The sequence below is a fragment of the Sphaeramia orbicularis genome, chromosome 22, assembly GCF_902148855.1.
Source record: "Sphaeramia orbicularis chromosome 22, fSphaOr1.1, whole genome shotgun sequence".
NCBI classification, from domain to species: Eukaryota; Metazoa; Chordata; class Actinopteri; order Kurtiformes; family Apogonidae; genus Sphaeramia; species Sphaeramia orbicularis.
The window spans coordinates 28,627,931-28,644,016 of record NC_043978.1 but is presented as its reverse complement, the minus strand read 5'-3'; the positions used below and the strand labels follow the sequence as shown (position 1 = coordinate 28,644,016).

The 16,086-nt window shown below is 40.3% G+C and overlaps 1 protein-coding gene across 1 annotated transcript in view; it reads left to right on the top strand.

Moving 5' to 3' along the window:
• Positions 1-16,086, top strand: part of spred1 (sprouty related EVH1 domain containing 1) — a 54,959-nt gene that overhangs the window by 21,538 nt on the left and 17,335 nt on the right. Inside the window, exons 2-3 of the mRNA XM_030126914.1 lie at positions 2,269-2,539; positions 11,978-12,146. Coding sequence (XP_029982774.1) covers positions 2,269-2,539; positions 11,978-12,146 — 440 coding nt within the window. The remainder of the gene's footprint in view (positions 1-2,268; positions 2,540-11,977; positions 12,147-16,086) is intronic.

The window sequence follows — 16,086 nt, the reverse complement described above, 5'->3', positions numbered from 1 at the left end:
TGTATTTTGGATATGAGGAGATGATGTGTGTGTTGGAACTGTTGTAGCCTTTTGTCTAGTTTGAAACCACCTGGTTCAGGGAAAACCAGCAGTGTCTGAGCATGGCCACATGGTCAGTCACCCTCAGACTGTGGTTAAACATACACTGAAAGCTTCTCACAGCAAGAATAGTTACCAGTGTTCTTTCAAACCAGTGCACGACTAACAAAATGTATCTAATCCAAATTTAGCTTTGCCATTTTATTTTTAGCTCTATCTGCCACGAATTTCTTTATATACACATCTCACAGGTTTCTCTCCAAATTAAATATCAATAATTCTGCATAATGGCTTTGCCTAGTCTGTAGTTTGGTTGATTTTTTTAATTTTTGTCTCCAGTGTGACATGGTCTGTGTTAAAGTCTTATTTGTAAACCTGATCATTATTCAGATAAATGCAGGATGCTGTAGAAATTTAAAGTCCATATAAAGAAAGCAGTCGTAAATATGTTCTGATTTTCTCACATCACAGAAAAATTAACCAGCCACAAACAAAATATACCTAAAATATGTAAATATATAAAATAAATCCGTACCTGGATAAAGAGTCGGCATCTAATGCCGTGTTTCCACTACCTGGAACCAGCTTGACTGGACTTGGGTACCAGGTACTATTCCTGGAGCCCGTTCCCATTACAGGATACTACCAACTTTAGAGTACCTGGATGTCATAGCACTGATGTGCATAACTTCTGTGACGTCTGCTCAGAGTTGTTGATAAAGTTGCTCATTGCATGTTGCCCCGTCAAGCTCACACTGAATCTTTTCATTGGCCACCAAGGACAGAAATGTTTGAACCTCCTCGACCAACCACAGTGTTGTTTTGCGGGCTGCCATCATGGATTAGCCCACTGGTAGGCTATATTTATTGTAAACTTCCAAATCTTTTTTCTTTTTGTTTTGTTTTGTTTTTTTTTTAGTGGTGTGTCGTGCATGACGCAATGATGCAGAGACAATTCTGTGGCCAATCAGTGGTCTGCAGTGTTTACATGTCACATTTTACCATCTCTTCACCTGTTTTGAAACCACTGCCAAGCAAGTACTAAAAAACTAGTACTGGGTACCAGATTCCAGGTTCTTTTACATAACAGAAACACAAAAAGGCAGAGTTGAGTCAAGCTGGTACCATGTAGTGGAAACGCGGCATACAATTCATGTTTGTGATTATGTAAAGTGTTGTGTTTCATCATATCAGACTACATTTCCAAGTTAATTGTAAATAAGTGTTGTTACCATTGCACATCATAAAATAGGCATAGAAGCAAAAACAATCTTTATTCCTCAACATTGAAATTAATGTATAGTCTGTTATTATGAGTGAGGGAAACTGGGACAGTTGTTTGTTTTTGAAATAGCCTTAACTAGCCTAACTAATGCTAATATTCCATATTGAACCTTTAAATGTTCTCTGTATGTAGAATATTTTCACTGCTTTATCCTGCCATCACATGATCCTTTCCGTCAAAAGTGGAGCTGTGATATTTTCCTATAAGACTTCTTTTTTATGTAGCTAGAATACCCTTGTCATTTCCTGTAAAGTTAAAAAGAAGTAAAGTTCACTTTTATTGTCCCCAGTGGGAAATTCACCCTTTACATTGGACCCATCCGAGTACATACAAAAGGAGCAGTAGGCTGCCACCGAAGGGGTCTGGGGACCAACTCCAGATCTATGGCAGTTAACCTCTATTACTAATGTGTTTATATGACAGTACAGTGTCTGGGAAGGGGTAATGCTAATCAAGGCTACAGTGCCACAAACAACTACAGAAACAGATAAAAGTTACAGCTAAATCCTTTATATTTTAGCCTTTCACATGTTTTCATGGTATTGCATCTTAAAGGGTATGCCTTTAGAAAGAAATGTTTCACATTACACAGATTTGTCAGTTTTTCAAATGTGTTTTACAAATCTAAGTCAATCTTTTGTGTTTTGTGCATTTTTATGTACACATTTACTACTGTACTACAGCTTGTTCATGCTGCAGTTTCAGTGTGTGTGATGTGGGCTGATTCCATGTAGGTTGTGCAGTTCCTGTAATGTTTTTGTAAACCAGGTGATATAACGGGTCACCGGAAAAAAACCCTCAAGGAAAATGTTAGATGCTCATCAGTACTGATTAGCAACACTAACTGCACTGTTTTGTTTTTGTCCCCTTTTTCTTCTTTGTCTTCCTCCCACCTTTCCACCTCCTCTTCCTCCCCCTCCACTCCTCCTCATCCTCCTCCACAGTGACAGTTATGCACGTGTGAGAGCAGTGGTCATGACTAGGGATGACTCCAGCGGTGGGTGGCTTCCCCTGGGGGGCGGAGGCCTCAGCTGTGTCACTGTCTATAAGGTCAGCCGGGCGGAGGACAGCGGCAGTACTCACAGCGGAGGCAGTGGCGGAAGCAGCAACAACCTCAGCCCCTGTAGTCCCAGTCCTAGTCCCAGTCCTAGCCCGAGTCCCAGCCCCACTGCGGTGGAGTTCCACATCAAGGGCGAGAGACTCAAAGACAAATTGGTAAGAAACATGAAAGCCTCTGGTAACCTGAGACCACTTATAACTCTGTGATCTAGTGTGTTGTGTACACAGTAGTGAACAGACCTCCATGATATGAGAAAAATCTGCACTAACACATCATATATACCACATGACTAAACACCACCAAGTATTGGACATTAGTTTCAACATGCATTAATAAGAAACACTGTCAGTTAAATTTTTTAAACTTTCTGTTATTGGGTCTGAATTGGGTAGGGTTAAGATAGAGATTTATAACGCAATAAATTTCACTAAGTAAACATTCAGTCCCAGCTAAATCTCCTAGCTGTCTATCATCTGTCCTTCCTGTTTTTGCCAGTTAAAAAAGGGTTGGTTTAAAAAGCACATGGGAAACGCATAATTTATTATAACTCATGCGAAACTGCTTTGAATATTTAATCCCTATATTCTGAGAATATATTGTATTAGATTATGGTAACACATTTAGATCCTGTACAAACCTACAGTTTTAAGAACCGGGATAAACTGCTGGTTGAGCTGATGGAGATATTTGTGGATACTCAGTGAGACATATATGTATTTTTAGGATTTATAGCCAAATTTCCAGGGCATGTAAATAAACATAACCTGCTGCATATTTTTAACACCCCTCGGCCAGAATGGATAGACGACAAAACGATTACAATACCCCTCTGGCCAGAGTTGGCCAAGGGGTAAAAATGGCTGATTATCTTATTCTGAGTAATCGAGTCTTAGTTTAATTAAATATAACCTTTTTTGTAATAATGTTAATGTTAAAAGATTAAAGGTTCACTCACTTCATTACCAATGGCAGAAATTTGGTCTTTGCATTTTACCCCTCCCAATACACACAACATGTAGCATTAGCAATTTGCTAATTTGTTTTAAATTGTACAACCTGATACAGTATTGAAAATGTTAACGTTTACATTAGTTGACTCCAAAGCAGGTACCTTCATTTACTTTGTATTTAACAAAACCAACAAGTGCCAGTAAGTGCTTTGTTTGGAGCAGAGGTACATAACAGAGATTAAGCGCTATCGATATCCAATCATTTAAATAAAGTTCCATTTAAATTTAAAATGGACTTAAACACCCAACCATATAAATACACGTGTGTCTGTTTTCTTAACTGCATTCTCCTGCACACCCATAAGCAGTTTATTTTTCGGTTATATAGTCTGTCCCTCTCTTAATGCACATTCAGGTGTATGAGCTAGAGACGGTGCATTCTTTCGGATGAGATCACCAATGAGCTCCCCTTCCCAGACTCCCCTCTCCCTGTCTCACTCACTCAGTCACACACACTGGCTCACACAGGAAGTGGTTGTTTGGCTTTCCTCCATGGCGCAGGTATCTGAAAATAGGAGCAAACTGCGTGATGCATGATGACATCATGAGGGAGAAGGGTACATTACTCAGGAGAGGAGAATGTAGGATGATGAGAGATGTGGGAAAAACACAAAGAGACAGGAAGGGCGACCTAAAGGATGGAGTAAGGGGCTGGAAATTCACACTCACTCCGGTTTTTCCATGAGTACACAAGTATTTGCCTACCTTTTAGAAGCATTTCCTCTGTCTAGATGTGTAATGTAAAGGCCGTATGTGTATAGAAATCTCGGAAAATTCTTTTAAATTCCTCAAGGTGTACGCGTGAAAGACTTTCTGTAGGTAATGCAGGCAGACTGAAAGAGACAAACAGTGTGCCTACAAGATTTTTAAACATGTTAATATCAGGCACTATAATCAGTTTGATTGAGGAGTTATTTTATTTTACTAGATAAAAAATACATGAGTTGTCAAAGGCTGGCTCTATTCCTGGCTGCTAAATATGTGAGTTGTTGTAGTGAAAGCTGTGGTGTGGGGCTTCATTCTTAAATATTGCAACTGTGGTTGTCTTCATGTGTTGTTAGGACGGATCAATATTGATATTTGTCATGGTATAACATTTGATAATGAGGCCAGTTTGAAAAATGTCTTGATAATATCTGGGCTAATTAGTGACTTAAACATCAGAATATTAACATGGGCTCACATGCTCATCCTTTTAGATTTAACGACTGATACTGGAATCCCATTTAGACATTATTTTCTCACTAAGCCCTGTCTTATGATCAGATAGTTTGCAATTGTTTCAATGTAATGTGTGTCTTCCTCATATTTTCTACATCACCTGTGCACACAAAATCACCTAACATGGAATATAAATGGACACTTTATGTTGTCAGTACCAACAGTTGCTTTACCACCAACATTTGAAATCATCCCCAGTCAAAATAAAAAGGCCCAGTGTCACCATTACAGTTGAAAGAGACTGGCCAGATAAGAAAGAACTTCAAGGCTCTGAGGGTGGCGTGAACCTTTGATAATCCATTCGATAGAAAATATTAGTCCATAATTATCAATCTTACTGTTTTTACCGATTATAATTATTGCAGAAACAGTGCTTTGACATAATCAGTTATGGTGATCACATTAAATGAATAGATGGGAAGGTTTTCATGTAAAATAAGTATTTTTATGAGTCTGTGTTCAAATAAAATTTGTAGAGTTGTGGCTAAAATTGGACAACCAATAAGAAATGAAAGCTTTGGTTTGTGTTCGTTCCCGGTGTAATTGGACAAAACTTCCATAATTACCTTTCAGCATATTGCAATGGAATTGATACGACAAGAATCAAGAATTCTTCACCTCCTCTTTTCTATGTTCGTAGTTTGAAGAAAACCTCCCCTGTGATGGAGTAGCTTTTCAGCATAGATGGCTAATCACAGGTGTTTTCAGACAGGTAATGCTGTTAAATATGTGAGTGGCAGCATTAATTGCAGATCGCTTTTAAGATAGTGTCAGACCTGACTCTACCGCTCTACTCAGGGGCTTGACACAGAGTCAATGTGGAAGCTCCCATGTAACTGATATTATAGCTCCAGTGACACAAAACAGCATAAGGTCATCAGTCTTTGTATTTAATTGTTTGATTTGAAAGGTGTGTATTTGCAAATGTTAGTGCTTTTTTTTCCCCCAAATTTCTACTTCCTTTAGCTTTAATCTTTAGAAGAATAATCATTAGCTGCAGCTTCAGTTGGAATTCATCTATTTCTGTGCTTGTTTGTGCTGTTGCTGATTTTTGTTGGAGACCTGGACGATTGTTAAAAGCCTTTATAGTGGAAAGGCTTCAAATAATCAGTTGTTGTGATTTAAAAAAAAAAAAAAAAAAAAATTGAAGATGAATGAAGCCAGAATCCACCAACTCATCAACCAAATCAAAAGCCACCAGAAAAAAATGCAACACAGCTTAAAAGTTAAAAATGCCAAATATTGTTCTCATTCTACCACTTTGCGCAAGTTTAAGTTCTATCTTGGTAAAACCACGTAACACATGTCTTCTCAGATCACTTTATTAAGCGCCCATGTAAACACTCATGCTGGAATCTCTGATCATGACGATCTCAGTTGGACTGAAGCAATATTGTCCGTGTAACCTCAGCTAATGAGGCTCCTAAAGCTCACATTATAAGTTGCTGATCTAATCTGTACTCTGTGTATTTGCTGTAATGCTGGTGACCTCCTTGTCAAACTCATTCTGGGCTGTAGATGTAAAACAGATCCAGTAGATTTACTGGGATAATCCTGGGTCTGTGGTAATGAGAGTGTAAATCTGTGTGGGAGAAAGCAAACTCTTTGTCAGATGTCAGGCGACAGTGGAGAGGAGGCCACCATGATGCACATAGTCTGACAATCTTACATTAGAGGCTTGTTACAGCAGGGCGTCTAAAGCACCTTTTTTTTTTATCTCCTTTGACCAAATGCATTTTATGTGTTTTTCTGTTTATGGCTTGTTTATGTTTGTGTGTTGCTATCCGTGTGTGTGTGTGTGTGTGTCTGGCACAGGAAAGGGTGTGACGGGAATGTTGGTGTTCAGACAGGGTATAGACATGTCTCAGAGACCCCAGCAACTGTTCTGGGATGTGGTAAAACACCCCTATCAGCGCCAGAGTCTACCCCCATCCACCACAACAAACAGGCAGCCATATGTAGGTCTGTCGGGATGCCACCCAGTGCCAGGGTGTTGGCGTCGACCACAGTGCTACTGACAGTCTGAGGGGATCACAAGAAGAGAACAACAGCAACACACAAAACCACTAAGAATATGGTAACATGTTAAAATTGTCGTGCGACATCTCTACCTTTTTTTTTTTTTTCAACCGCAGTATTATCAGGGATGTTTTGACTTCAAAGGTGAATGAAAGACAAACATCACATTGAGGTCTGAGACTGATTCTGTATCTAATTTGGACGTGATGACTGATTTGGTCCGGTTTGGCCGAGTCTGTTCCAGTTGGGCTCAGTTGGCGTTTACAGTCGCAGATTGAATCATCTAGCGTGTGGTTTTTACAGATTCTAGTCTTAAATCTTAGGTCCAGTCCATGTAAATAGAAATATTTCTCCAAAGTGACATTCCCCCCTCTGTTTTGGAAATGCCATTTGTCCGTTGCTTTACAAAATATTTCCATAGACACAAGATTCTAAAAAGGACTGCACATGTTTAAATAAGTATGCCAGGCCAGTGGATGTCAGTCCCTTTCATCGTCATAGAATAGAATAGAATGCCTTTATTGTCATTATACATATGTACAACGAAATTATAAGACAACTCTTTGGTGGTCTTCATCATCATCATCATATTTTACTTTAACACATTAACAGGAGTTTTTAGAATGCTAAAATTGTAAAGTATTAAAAAAAAAAAAAAAAGGGTAACCTACAACAGGATGTCTGTTGGTTACTTGGCTCCAGTAGAGAGGAAAATTGTAATTGTTTTCCTGAATGACCAAATGTGTGCAGACAAGGCCATGAGATCAAACTGTCATTAGCAAAAAGATTTATAGCATGAACTGAAATGGTCAAAGACAAACCACACTGTTCTATCTAAATCAGGTTTCACTATAAAGTCAGATGGATTTTTCTACTCTACACTATATTTGATATCCAGCTCACATTGCATTGTAAATGAACTACCAGCCAAGGTCCATATTGTGTGTTTTTGTTGTTTTGGAACAGGAAGTGGGGATAGTTTTCAGATGGTCAGAATGGACAGTATGTCTAGTTTTTATGAATAAGTGATACATTTATAAATACATTTTTAAAATTTTAATTAAATACAGTTACCTGGCAGTAGCTAACACCTTTTACTCTCAGCACATGATGGTAATTGTCATTCTCTGTTAAAGAACAAAAGAACATGTTATTCCCAGCCAATAGTAAGGTTTTTTTTGACACTGTGATATTACAAGCTACTGTACAAATAGGAGGAATGTCCAAAACAGCGATGCTGCCAACTGCCAAGAAAGTCTGTGTAGAATAAGGACACAATATTGTCAGATCAGATACTCACATTTTACCACTGTTGGTAACAGTAATTGTCTTTTATTCCAAATAGTCGTTTAGTTCCCACTGACTGTAGAATGGTTGTCACTGACTCAGATGGTGAGTGTTTATGGAGTGGACTGACTCGGTTTGGTTTTTGTTCCTCTCTGAGTTTCAGACTAGAACCTGCTTTAGCCATTGGAAAGTCTTTTAGGCGTGCCGTGTCCAGTCTGAGAATGTTTCAGTTGGTCGTTATTAATGGGGAAATCATGACATTTTTAAAGATTGCTAGGTTTGTAGCACTGAGAGTGAAATTACTAATCCATGATGTTCATGTAGTTTTTGCTCTGTTATAATTCACTGTTTTAATAGGCCTGTAAATGACAAAATGGAAAAGCACATCTCCCATATCTGACAGAATATATCAGACTGAACTGGAGTGAGCGAGAATCCAAAAGGTGACCTGTAAATAAAAAAGCACAGTTTAGGCAGGTAGAAATGATGCGTTTGGGGTGCATAAGAAACAAGAGGCTTCGGGGAAAGAGATGTGTGTTGTCAAAAAGCAGGAAACCGAGATGGAGCCAGATAGACAAGAGACAGAATAAGAGAGGTGGAGGGGATCTGTCTATAAGCGCAGTGATGCGGCACAGAGTGTACTGGTGATGACTCAGCTGGCTCTCCATATAGCTACCAATCACTCTCCACCTCACCCCCTCCCTCTTCTCACTCTCTCTCTCTCCATCCCTCACTCTGATTCTCTGACTCTTAAAAACTACAGATCTAATTGGTTGATGATTACTTACCACACTGGCTCTCAGATTATGACAAATCTCTGGCTAAGCTCTGTGCCGCTCCACCTCGCTTCCTGCCTTTCGAGGTCTCCGTCTCCCTCTGATTGATACAGCAGTGAATGTAACTCAGGCTTACTCAGAATAGCTTTGCCTTAGGGTAAGGGCCCACTTGATAGTCATTTGTTTCCATTATTAACCTTGTCATTTGCTTGTTTTCACTTGGTGTTCTCTAGGAAATTATGGTTTTTCAGTTTGTGGTCATTGATGAACAGTTTCTGGAAGGTTTTCTCCATACCATCATTCATTCACATATTATTATTGCGTCAGTGTGTGCATAATTGCTTATTCCTATTTAAATACAGGTTGTCTTTTTAATGTATTTTCTTGTGGTGGCCTGCCCCTGCAAAATTCCTGTCGGTTCCATTGTATAATCTGTACAAAATATCATGAAGTCGGAAATACACAATTTATTTCTCACGCTTTCTGTAAAATATGCAGATATTTTAGCTTGTTTTAAGCTCCTCCCTGCAAAGTTTGTGCCCTGTTGAAGGTTTTACCCTCCCTCTGCAAAATTATTCCACTGAGTTTACATAAATGTTACCAGTACATCTGGTAAGGCACTTAGTAACATTAACCCTGCCATTTTTTTTGTGCATGCCCCCCAAAAAAAGAGATTATGCTATAAAACTTGTTAGATTAAATACACTTTAATCACTACTTGCTTAATGTTTTCTTCAATTATTTTCTAAAGTAATAGTTAATATAATATATGCTGTATGAACAATACATAACGTGATATAAAGGGAGAAGGCAATAAGGAGCAGTGCTATGTATGCTTATAAACATATACTCATAAGTCCAGGACAGCAAAACCCTTTCCCCCAATGCTGAAAACAAATTTCCTCAAGGAAACCCTCTGCAACATTTTTATTATACAAATGTGATTATGTGGTGATAATTACAGTTCTAATAGTGAAGGCAGAGCAGAGAAATGATTAGATTGTAACCTGATTTCTCCAACCTATATGTAAACCTCTCTCCCACCCCCCCATTTCCGCTCTTCCATCTTTTCACTACTCTCTTTACGTGTCATGTCTGTCTGTCTCTTGTATTTGCTCCCACCCCCCAACATTTCCATTCTCCGCTCAGTTTCTGTGTCTCTTTTTCTGTCAGCGAGACTCCTCCTCTCTTTTTTTTTTTTCCACGAGCAGCAGTTTGGAATGTGGTATTAAGTATCATCCTTCCATGCAACTGCGATACTTCCTCCTCTGCCGGGCCTTGGTCTGCGCTCACCTTACCTGCTCCGGCTCCATTCAGTCTCGCCTCCACAATCGGCCCCAGAGGCAGAGCGAGCAGACCCCACCACACCCCCACCTCACCCCATCCCCTTTAGACACCCCATCCTCCTCCATCCATCCCTCTCTTCTCTTTCCTCCTCATCCACTGGCTTTGTGTAAACACACCGGTTTAATCCTTGCCCCTCTTTTTTGTGTGGAAATGCAAGTAAAGTTGGGGTTGGATCTGAAACTAGGTCTCAGATTTGAGCCAAATTCTAAATGTCAACTAATGATTACGTATGCAAGATTCATGCATTGTATGCTAGTCTGGTTTGTGTTGGGATCTAGTTGTTGACATCAGTTAACCTTAAACTAATGACTGTCTTATTTGCCTACATCTGTGATTAAATGTTTTATACTAGTTTCTGTGTAGTGGATACAATCCTTCCTCTAGCTCCTGAATGTTATCTAGTGAAACAGCATGTCCATTTGTTGAGCAACTAGCATGTCTGTCCATCCATCCATCTGTGTTTCCAGAGCAAAACTGGAAAACCAATTCCACTCAATTTTTTCACTAAACTTACTGCTCTTTTTCTTTAGTGTTGGAGTTGTACCCTTTGCCATCATTGCACTTCCAGAGCAGAACTAGAAGACCATTTCATAATTTTACAGTAAACCACTTGAATAATTAATTGATTCCTCTTTTATATAATTATGAACTCAAAGAAAATAAGGTTACATAATTAACCAATATTTAATTACTTTTAATTTAATAGATTCAAAAAAGACGTAATGTGTAGTATTTGCTTTGTGTTCGGCATACAACATATCACAATATATTGAATCATAACTCCTGTGTCGCAATAAATATTACATTGTCATATTTTACCAAAATTCAGCTTTATTTCTTACCTTTGAGTACGGATACAGCCATTTCCTACATGCAGAAAAATTCTATTAGTGTACAGTACACCCTATTAACAAGTTTAACCAGAATCTCTCACCCAGGCATTCGGGATGAAACGTAAACCTGTGTACTCAAGTGACTGCGCTGCCTCTCTGACACACACATATCACATATCATCAGCCTCTCAGCTGCCACGTATCAGCCTCTTAAAGTGTGCATGTTGACTGTTGTCCAGATCCAGAGGGATCGCTGCCATCTGCTTTTAGTGGTCTGAGTATTGGTTTGTGACCGCCCCCCCTCTGACGGGGCATTCGCACCTTAAAGATGCACAGTGTAGCGGTCGGGTCATCAAGCTTTTCATCACACCAGCTCACACTTTGTCTCATGTAGAATGCCATGCACACGCTCACACATTCATACCCCATTAAGCCACTCACATGCACGTTTGGGTGGGTGTGGGGGGGGGCTCAAACACTGTAATGGCCATCTCTCATTTCATTTAATCTGCCTAGAGGAAGGCCAGGAGGCGGCCCAGTAGCCCTGATTAATAATAGGCTTTGGAAACACAGGCTCTCGCTGCTGCACACTTCAGCTGCCTGGCTTCAAAACATACCCCCCACCCTTTCTGCCACCACCACTGCTCTCCAACTTTATCATCATCTGTAATGAAAACCCCACCATTTAGAATGTGTTTTACAAATTATCCAAAAAAGTATGCGAAAGTATGGGTGTTTTTTTAGGGTTCTATTTTAGAAACTCTTGAGTTATGTGTAGTTCCAGATGCAGGACTTTCCTCTCATTTTTTTGTTCACTTTTCCTCTTTCTCATGTTGCAGTATAATGATTGAATATGACACATTTAAACAGCTTAGGGTGAGGAGCAAGATGAAGGATTTACATCTGTGTTCCCCATTGAGTTCCATCCTCAGACCTCTTAAACGATCCAGTTTTCCACTCTGCATACCAACAGCTAAGCTTGACATACTCCCAAATCAAACTACAGCGGTCAAACTTTATCAAGATCTGGAAAGAAGTTAGTGTTCCTTTGGGATTCTGTGCTAAATTGACTCATTTCAACTCTCTGCGTCTGTTGTCAGGTGGTGCTGGAGTGTGTCCTGCAGAAAGACCTAATATACAACAAGGTCAACCCCATTTTCCACCACTGGAGGATCAATGACAAGAAGTTTGGACTGACCTTCCAGAGTCCTGCTGATGCACGGGCCTTCGACAGGGGCATACGCCGGGCCATCGAGGATATCAACCAAGGTGGGTGTGCAATTGTGGGTGCTAAGCCTACACAATACTGGAAGGATTCACCTTGAAATTTAGCTTTCATTCCACATATACTGTATGTTGCAAATGAAAAAATACAGGAATATTCAGTAGTCACCTTGAGTAGTGTGAACCATCCTCTTTGGATATTTATTGCCGCATTTATTGCTACCAGGTGAGCACTGAAACAAGTATTCTGAAGTGACTTTGGAAGGAAATTACTCAATAGTAAAAGTCTAGAAAAAGTATAGAGGGCTGCCTTTTGGCCAGTTTTTATTTTTAAGATTCCGCTAACCTAAGATTCTGCTTCCGTTAGCATGCATTTGGTATGTTAGTGCATTCTGTCAGACAAGCATGTCTGACAGAATGCATCTGGCAAAGAACAGCAATGCTAGTTTTCTTTGAGTGTTAAGCATCACAAAAGTTGTACCATGACATGTTTGAGTTCTTTTGCCTTCAACATTGCACAGCATGTGACTATTGCACTTGTGCACATGCCACTGGCAATACTGAAACAAGACAACATCATGAACCCCTAGTGGGTAATTTCAGCTACCTGCACTGTGGAGCAGGAAAAACCAGATAACAAAATCAGAAAATACCTTCACTTAGACATCAAGCAACCAGCATCTGCTATTGTCTCCTTATCAAAACAATCAGTGCAGCCCAGAGATTTCTCACCATATCAACATAACACGAAGTCTGTTTGGAATTCCCTGCAAGAGGTCGCATTATACTTTGTGTGGCAGACATCCATTACACGTAAACCGATCTGGGTGGATGTCGTATGAGCATAGCATGCATTCTGTGAGCCGGTGCCTCCAGCCTGTATTGCTGCCTGTTTGGTATTGACTTGTAAAGGCTGACCTAGCATGTGTTCTGGGGGAGATGCAGAACGTTGATTAGCGCTGATGACTCCCCCCAACTGCTACCTGTTCAGTCACCCAAGTATGACCCCACCTACTGCGTTATCTTATCGATGCCAGCTGCCCAGATAAACCACACTTCCTGTAGAGACTGGCAGCGCATTGCTGAACCCAGACAGGGGGTGACATAGGACAGGACACACAGATACATGACTGGCGACGCATAGAATGGGTCGCAACTTGAGCTGGGGCAGAAGGAACTTGTCCAGATTGGATGTTAGTGCTGTTGAGACTCAGACTTTCATAGTTTGAGGACCTGCTGAGCTACTTTCAAAAGACATAGGGATTGGTTTGTCTGTCTGCAGTATGGCATATATTCAATATTCTAAGCTAAACTAGGTATTACACTCGGGTGGAGTTGAGTGTCTGAGTTGAATTAGCTGCTTTTGGTCCTGATAAGCATTATTTTTCAGTACAGTGCCAGAGGTTGCAAAGTCATCCAATTAGCAGGAGAATCGCCAGCTCAGCAATCTGCCACCCAGCCCCATATTACACAAGAGACTGGCTGGCTGGCTGGGGAGCTATAATCTCCTTTACTCTCTAGACCTGGAAACCTTGCAGAGCGTGGAGGAGGTACAGCGGAACATATCGTAAAGGCTTATCACTGCTGGGCATCGGTAGTTTCTTGCCCACAATCGTTTATCTTGGGTTTGAACTTCCTGGGCACAAGTCCACACATAGTCGAGGTGAAATGTAATCACAGGCAACAAGTGGAAGGCTGCCTTTACCTCTCAGTTTCAAACCAGGGGCAACTTCCATGGTTTGAAATGGAAGCCAGTGCCAAATGTATATTATAGTGTACGACCACTGCATGCAGTATTTCCACACAAAAAGAAGAAAAAAATATTGATGTTTGCCATGTGGGTTTGATTGACAGTTCAACCCATCCAAAATCACTCTGAGCTTCTGTTTATTGAATTAAACTGTTTTTTTTTTCTTGACAGACTGTTGATCAGTGTTTTTAATAAAATAGCAGTAGCATTCACCCAGTGAGTTTCAGTTTTGCATTTCTCCAGGTTTACCCATGAAGTGCAAACATGATCACTTCTGTCTCTAAAAACAACAGTCGTCTACAAACCCATGGATACAGTGGTTACATCTACTTGGTTTATATGGACTATGAATAGAAGGTAGAGGAATTACTGCAAGATAAATTAATGTTCTAAAGGAGAGGACTGGGTTACTTGGTCAGTTGTGGTTCAGACAGTAGTTCATGTTAAAGCTAAAAGAATTAATGGCTGTTTGATCAACAGAAATGACTCTACAGTTGCGGGTACTGGCTGCTCTGTCCTGTGAATGTCAGCTACAGCAGGTGATGGGGAGTTTGGTCTCCCCAGTGCCTGCACCTCTCCCTCTCTGTGTCTCTCTCCCCCCCGCTGTCCTGTCCTCCCTCCATTCTCCTTTCTCCCCTGGCATCTTCTGTATTCTGCCAGTGTTGCGTAATGCCTTTCCTCAAGCAGGCAGGTACTCTTCTGTATTCCTGTTGCATCGTTCTGCTGCTGGACGCCTGCGTGAATGTGTGTGTGGGGAGAAAAGAGGCAGGGAGAGAGAATATGTTTTTGCCCGTGTGTATGTGTGTGCACATATTTGTGTGTGCGTATCAGTCTTACAGTCCTCTGTTGCCATGGCAACGCCGGGCACATGGCTCAGGCAGCTTCGCATGCCCAGCACTGCCTGAGTCGTGCTGCAGGAAGCCTCTTTCTCTTAGTAGTGGAGAAACACACACACAAATACCTTTCTGCATGTGATTCAGAGACAGATAGACTGACAAACAGACTCTGTGTCTAACACACGCTCAGTGAGTTCCTCTGTCCTCTCTGTGGCTGAGACTGCATTACAGTGTATCGCTGTATTGGCCCTGTGAATGCAGACAGGCTGACCGATGCCTTGGTGCTACAAACGAGGCCTCAGTGATCTAATTTAACCCTAAGTGTAAAAAAAAAATTCCTTTTGATGCCCCAGGTACAAACAGTTTCCTCTTTATCTTCATTGAAATAGTTTAATCCTCGTCTTCTGTAACAGACAGTAAATGCAACCATTTTCTCTTCTGTTAGGTTTCTCTGACAGTGTTTACTGGGATCATGAATAGGTTGGCTACCGCTGGATGAAAATACAGTTCATTCAAGAATGTTGAATGGCTGAGCAAAAGTACTGTACCAGTTTGAGTATCCCTGTCCCTGTTAAAAGTCAAACTCACAGTCAGCTAACATCACAAGGTTTATGTTAATGTTTATTTATTCGCATGCTGAGTTCGGCACGTGGGTCAGAAATTCAGTTTTCTTGTGATTGTACAAATTACAAAAGTCGTATGTTTAATATATACTCCAGTGACTTTGTTTGGAAAGTTGTGCCTTGAATTGATGTGAAAAATGACACTTTCACAAGTTAAAGAAGAAGGTAAATGACAAACTGTAATATATAGTGTTTACACATCCACTTTACTTGCCCAACTAATGTTTTTCCTGCATGACTGAAATGCTTGCTTGGGTGTCAGCTCATGACCATCTTTACTTGTTGCCACTATGTGCAAAACAAGATAGGTTCCTCCATAGCTCCTGAAGATGTTTGATTCTTACTACCATTAGGCTGAAATTTTACTTGCCCACAGCAAAAGGGGGAGTTCTTATTGTTGTTTCCAGTACCGGGGTTTCTGTGGGTTCCTTTTAGTCATTAATCACTGGAAGATGAAGGTTCAGTAGCAGACATATTCCCACACCCCTTCACACTTTCTTTTTTGAAGTCCACCTTCTTGTCATTTTCTAAAATTTGTATTCACTGTATCTTAAAATTACTTTAAAACACATTTTATTCACAACCACCTTTTATATCAGTGAAATGTTTCTATACTATTGCTCATATTAGATTCCCACAATGAGTAAACCATTTCACATCGATGACTCATGAGCACAATAAAAATGAAAATCACTGAACACTTTATTTAGCTCATTGTCATTTTTTAGTCCAAAAACCGCAATGCTTTCTGTCAAAATGTTAGCTTCAAAAAGTTG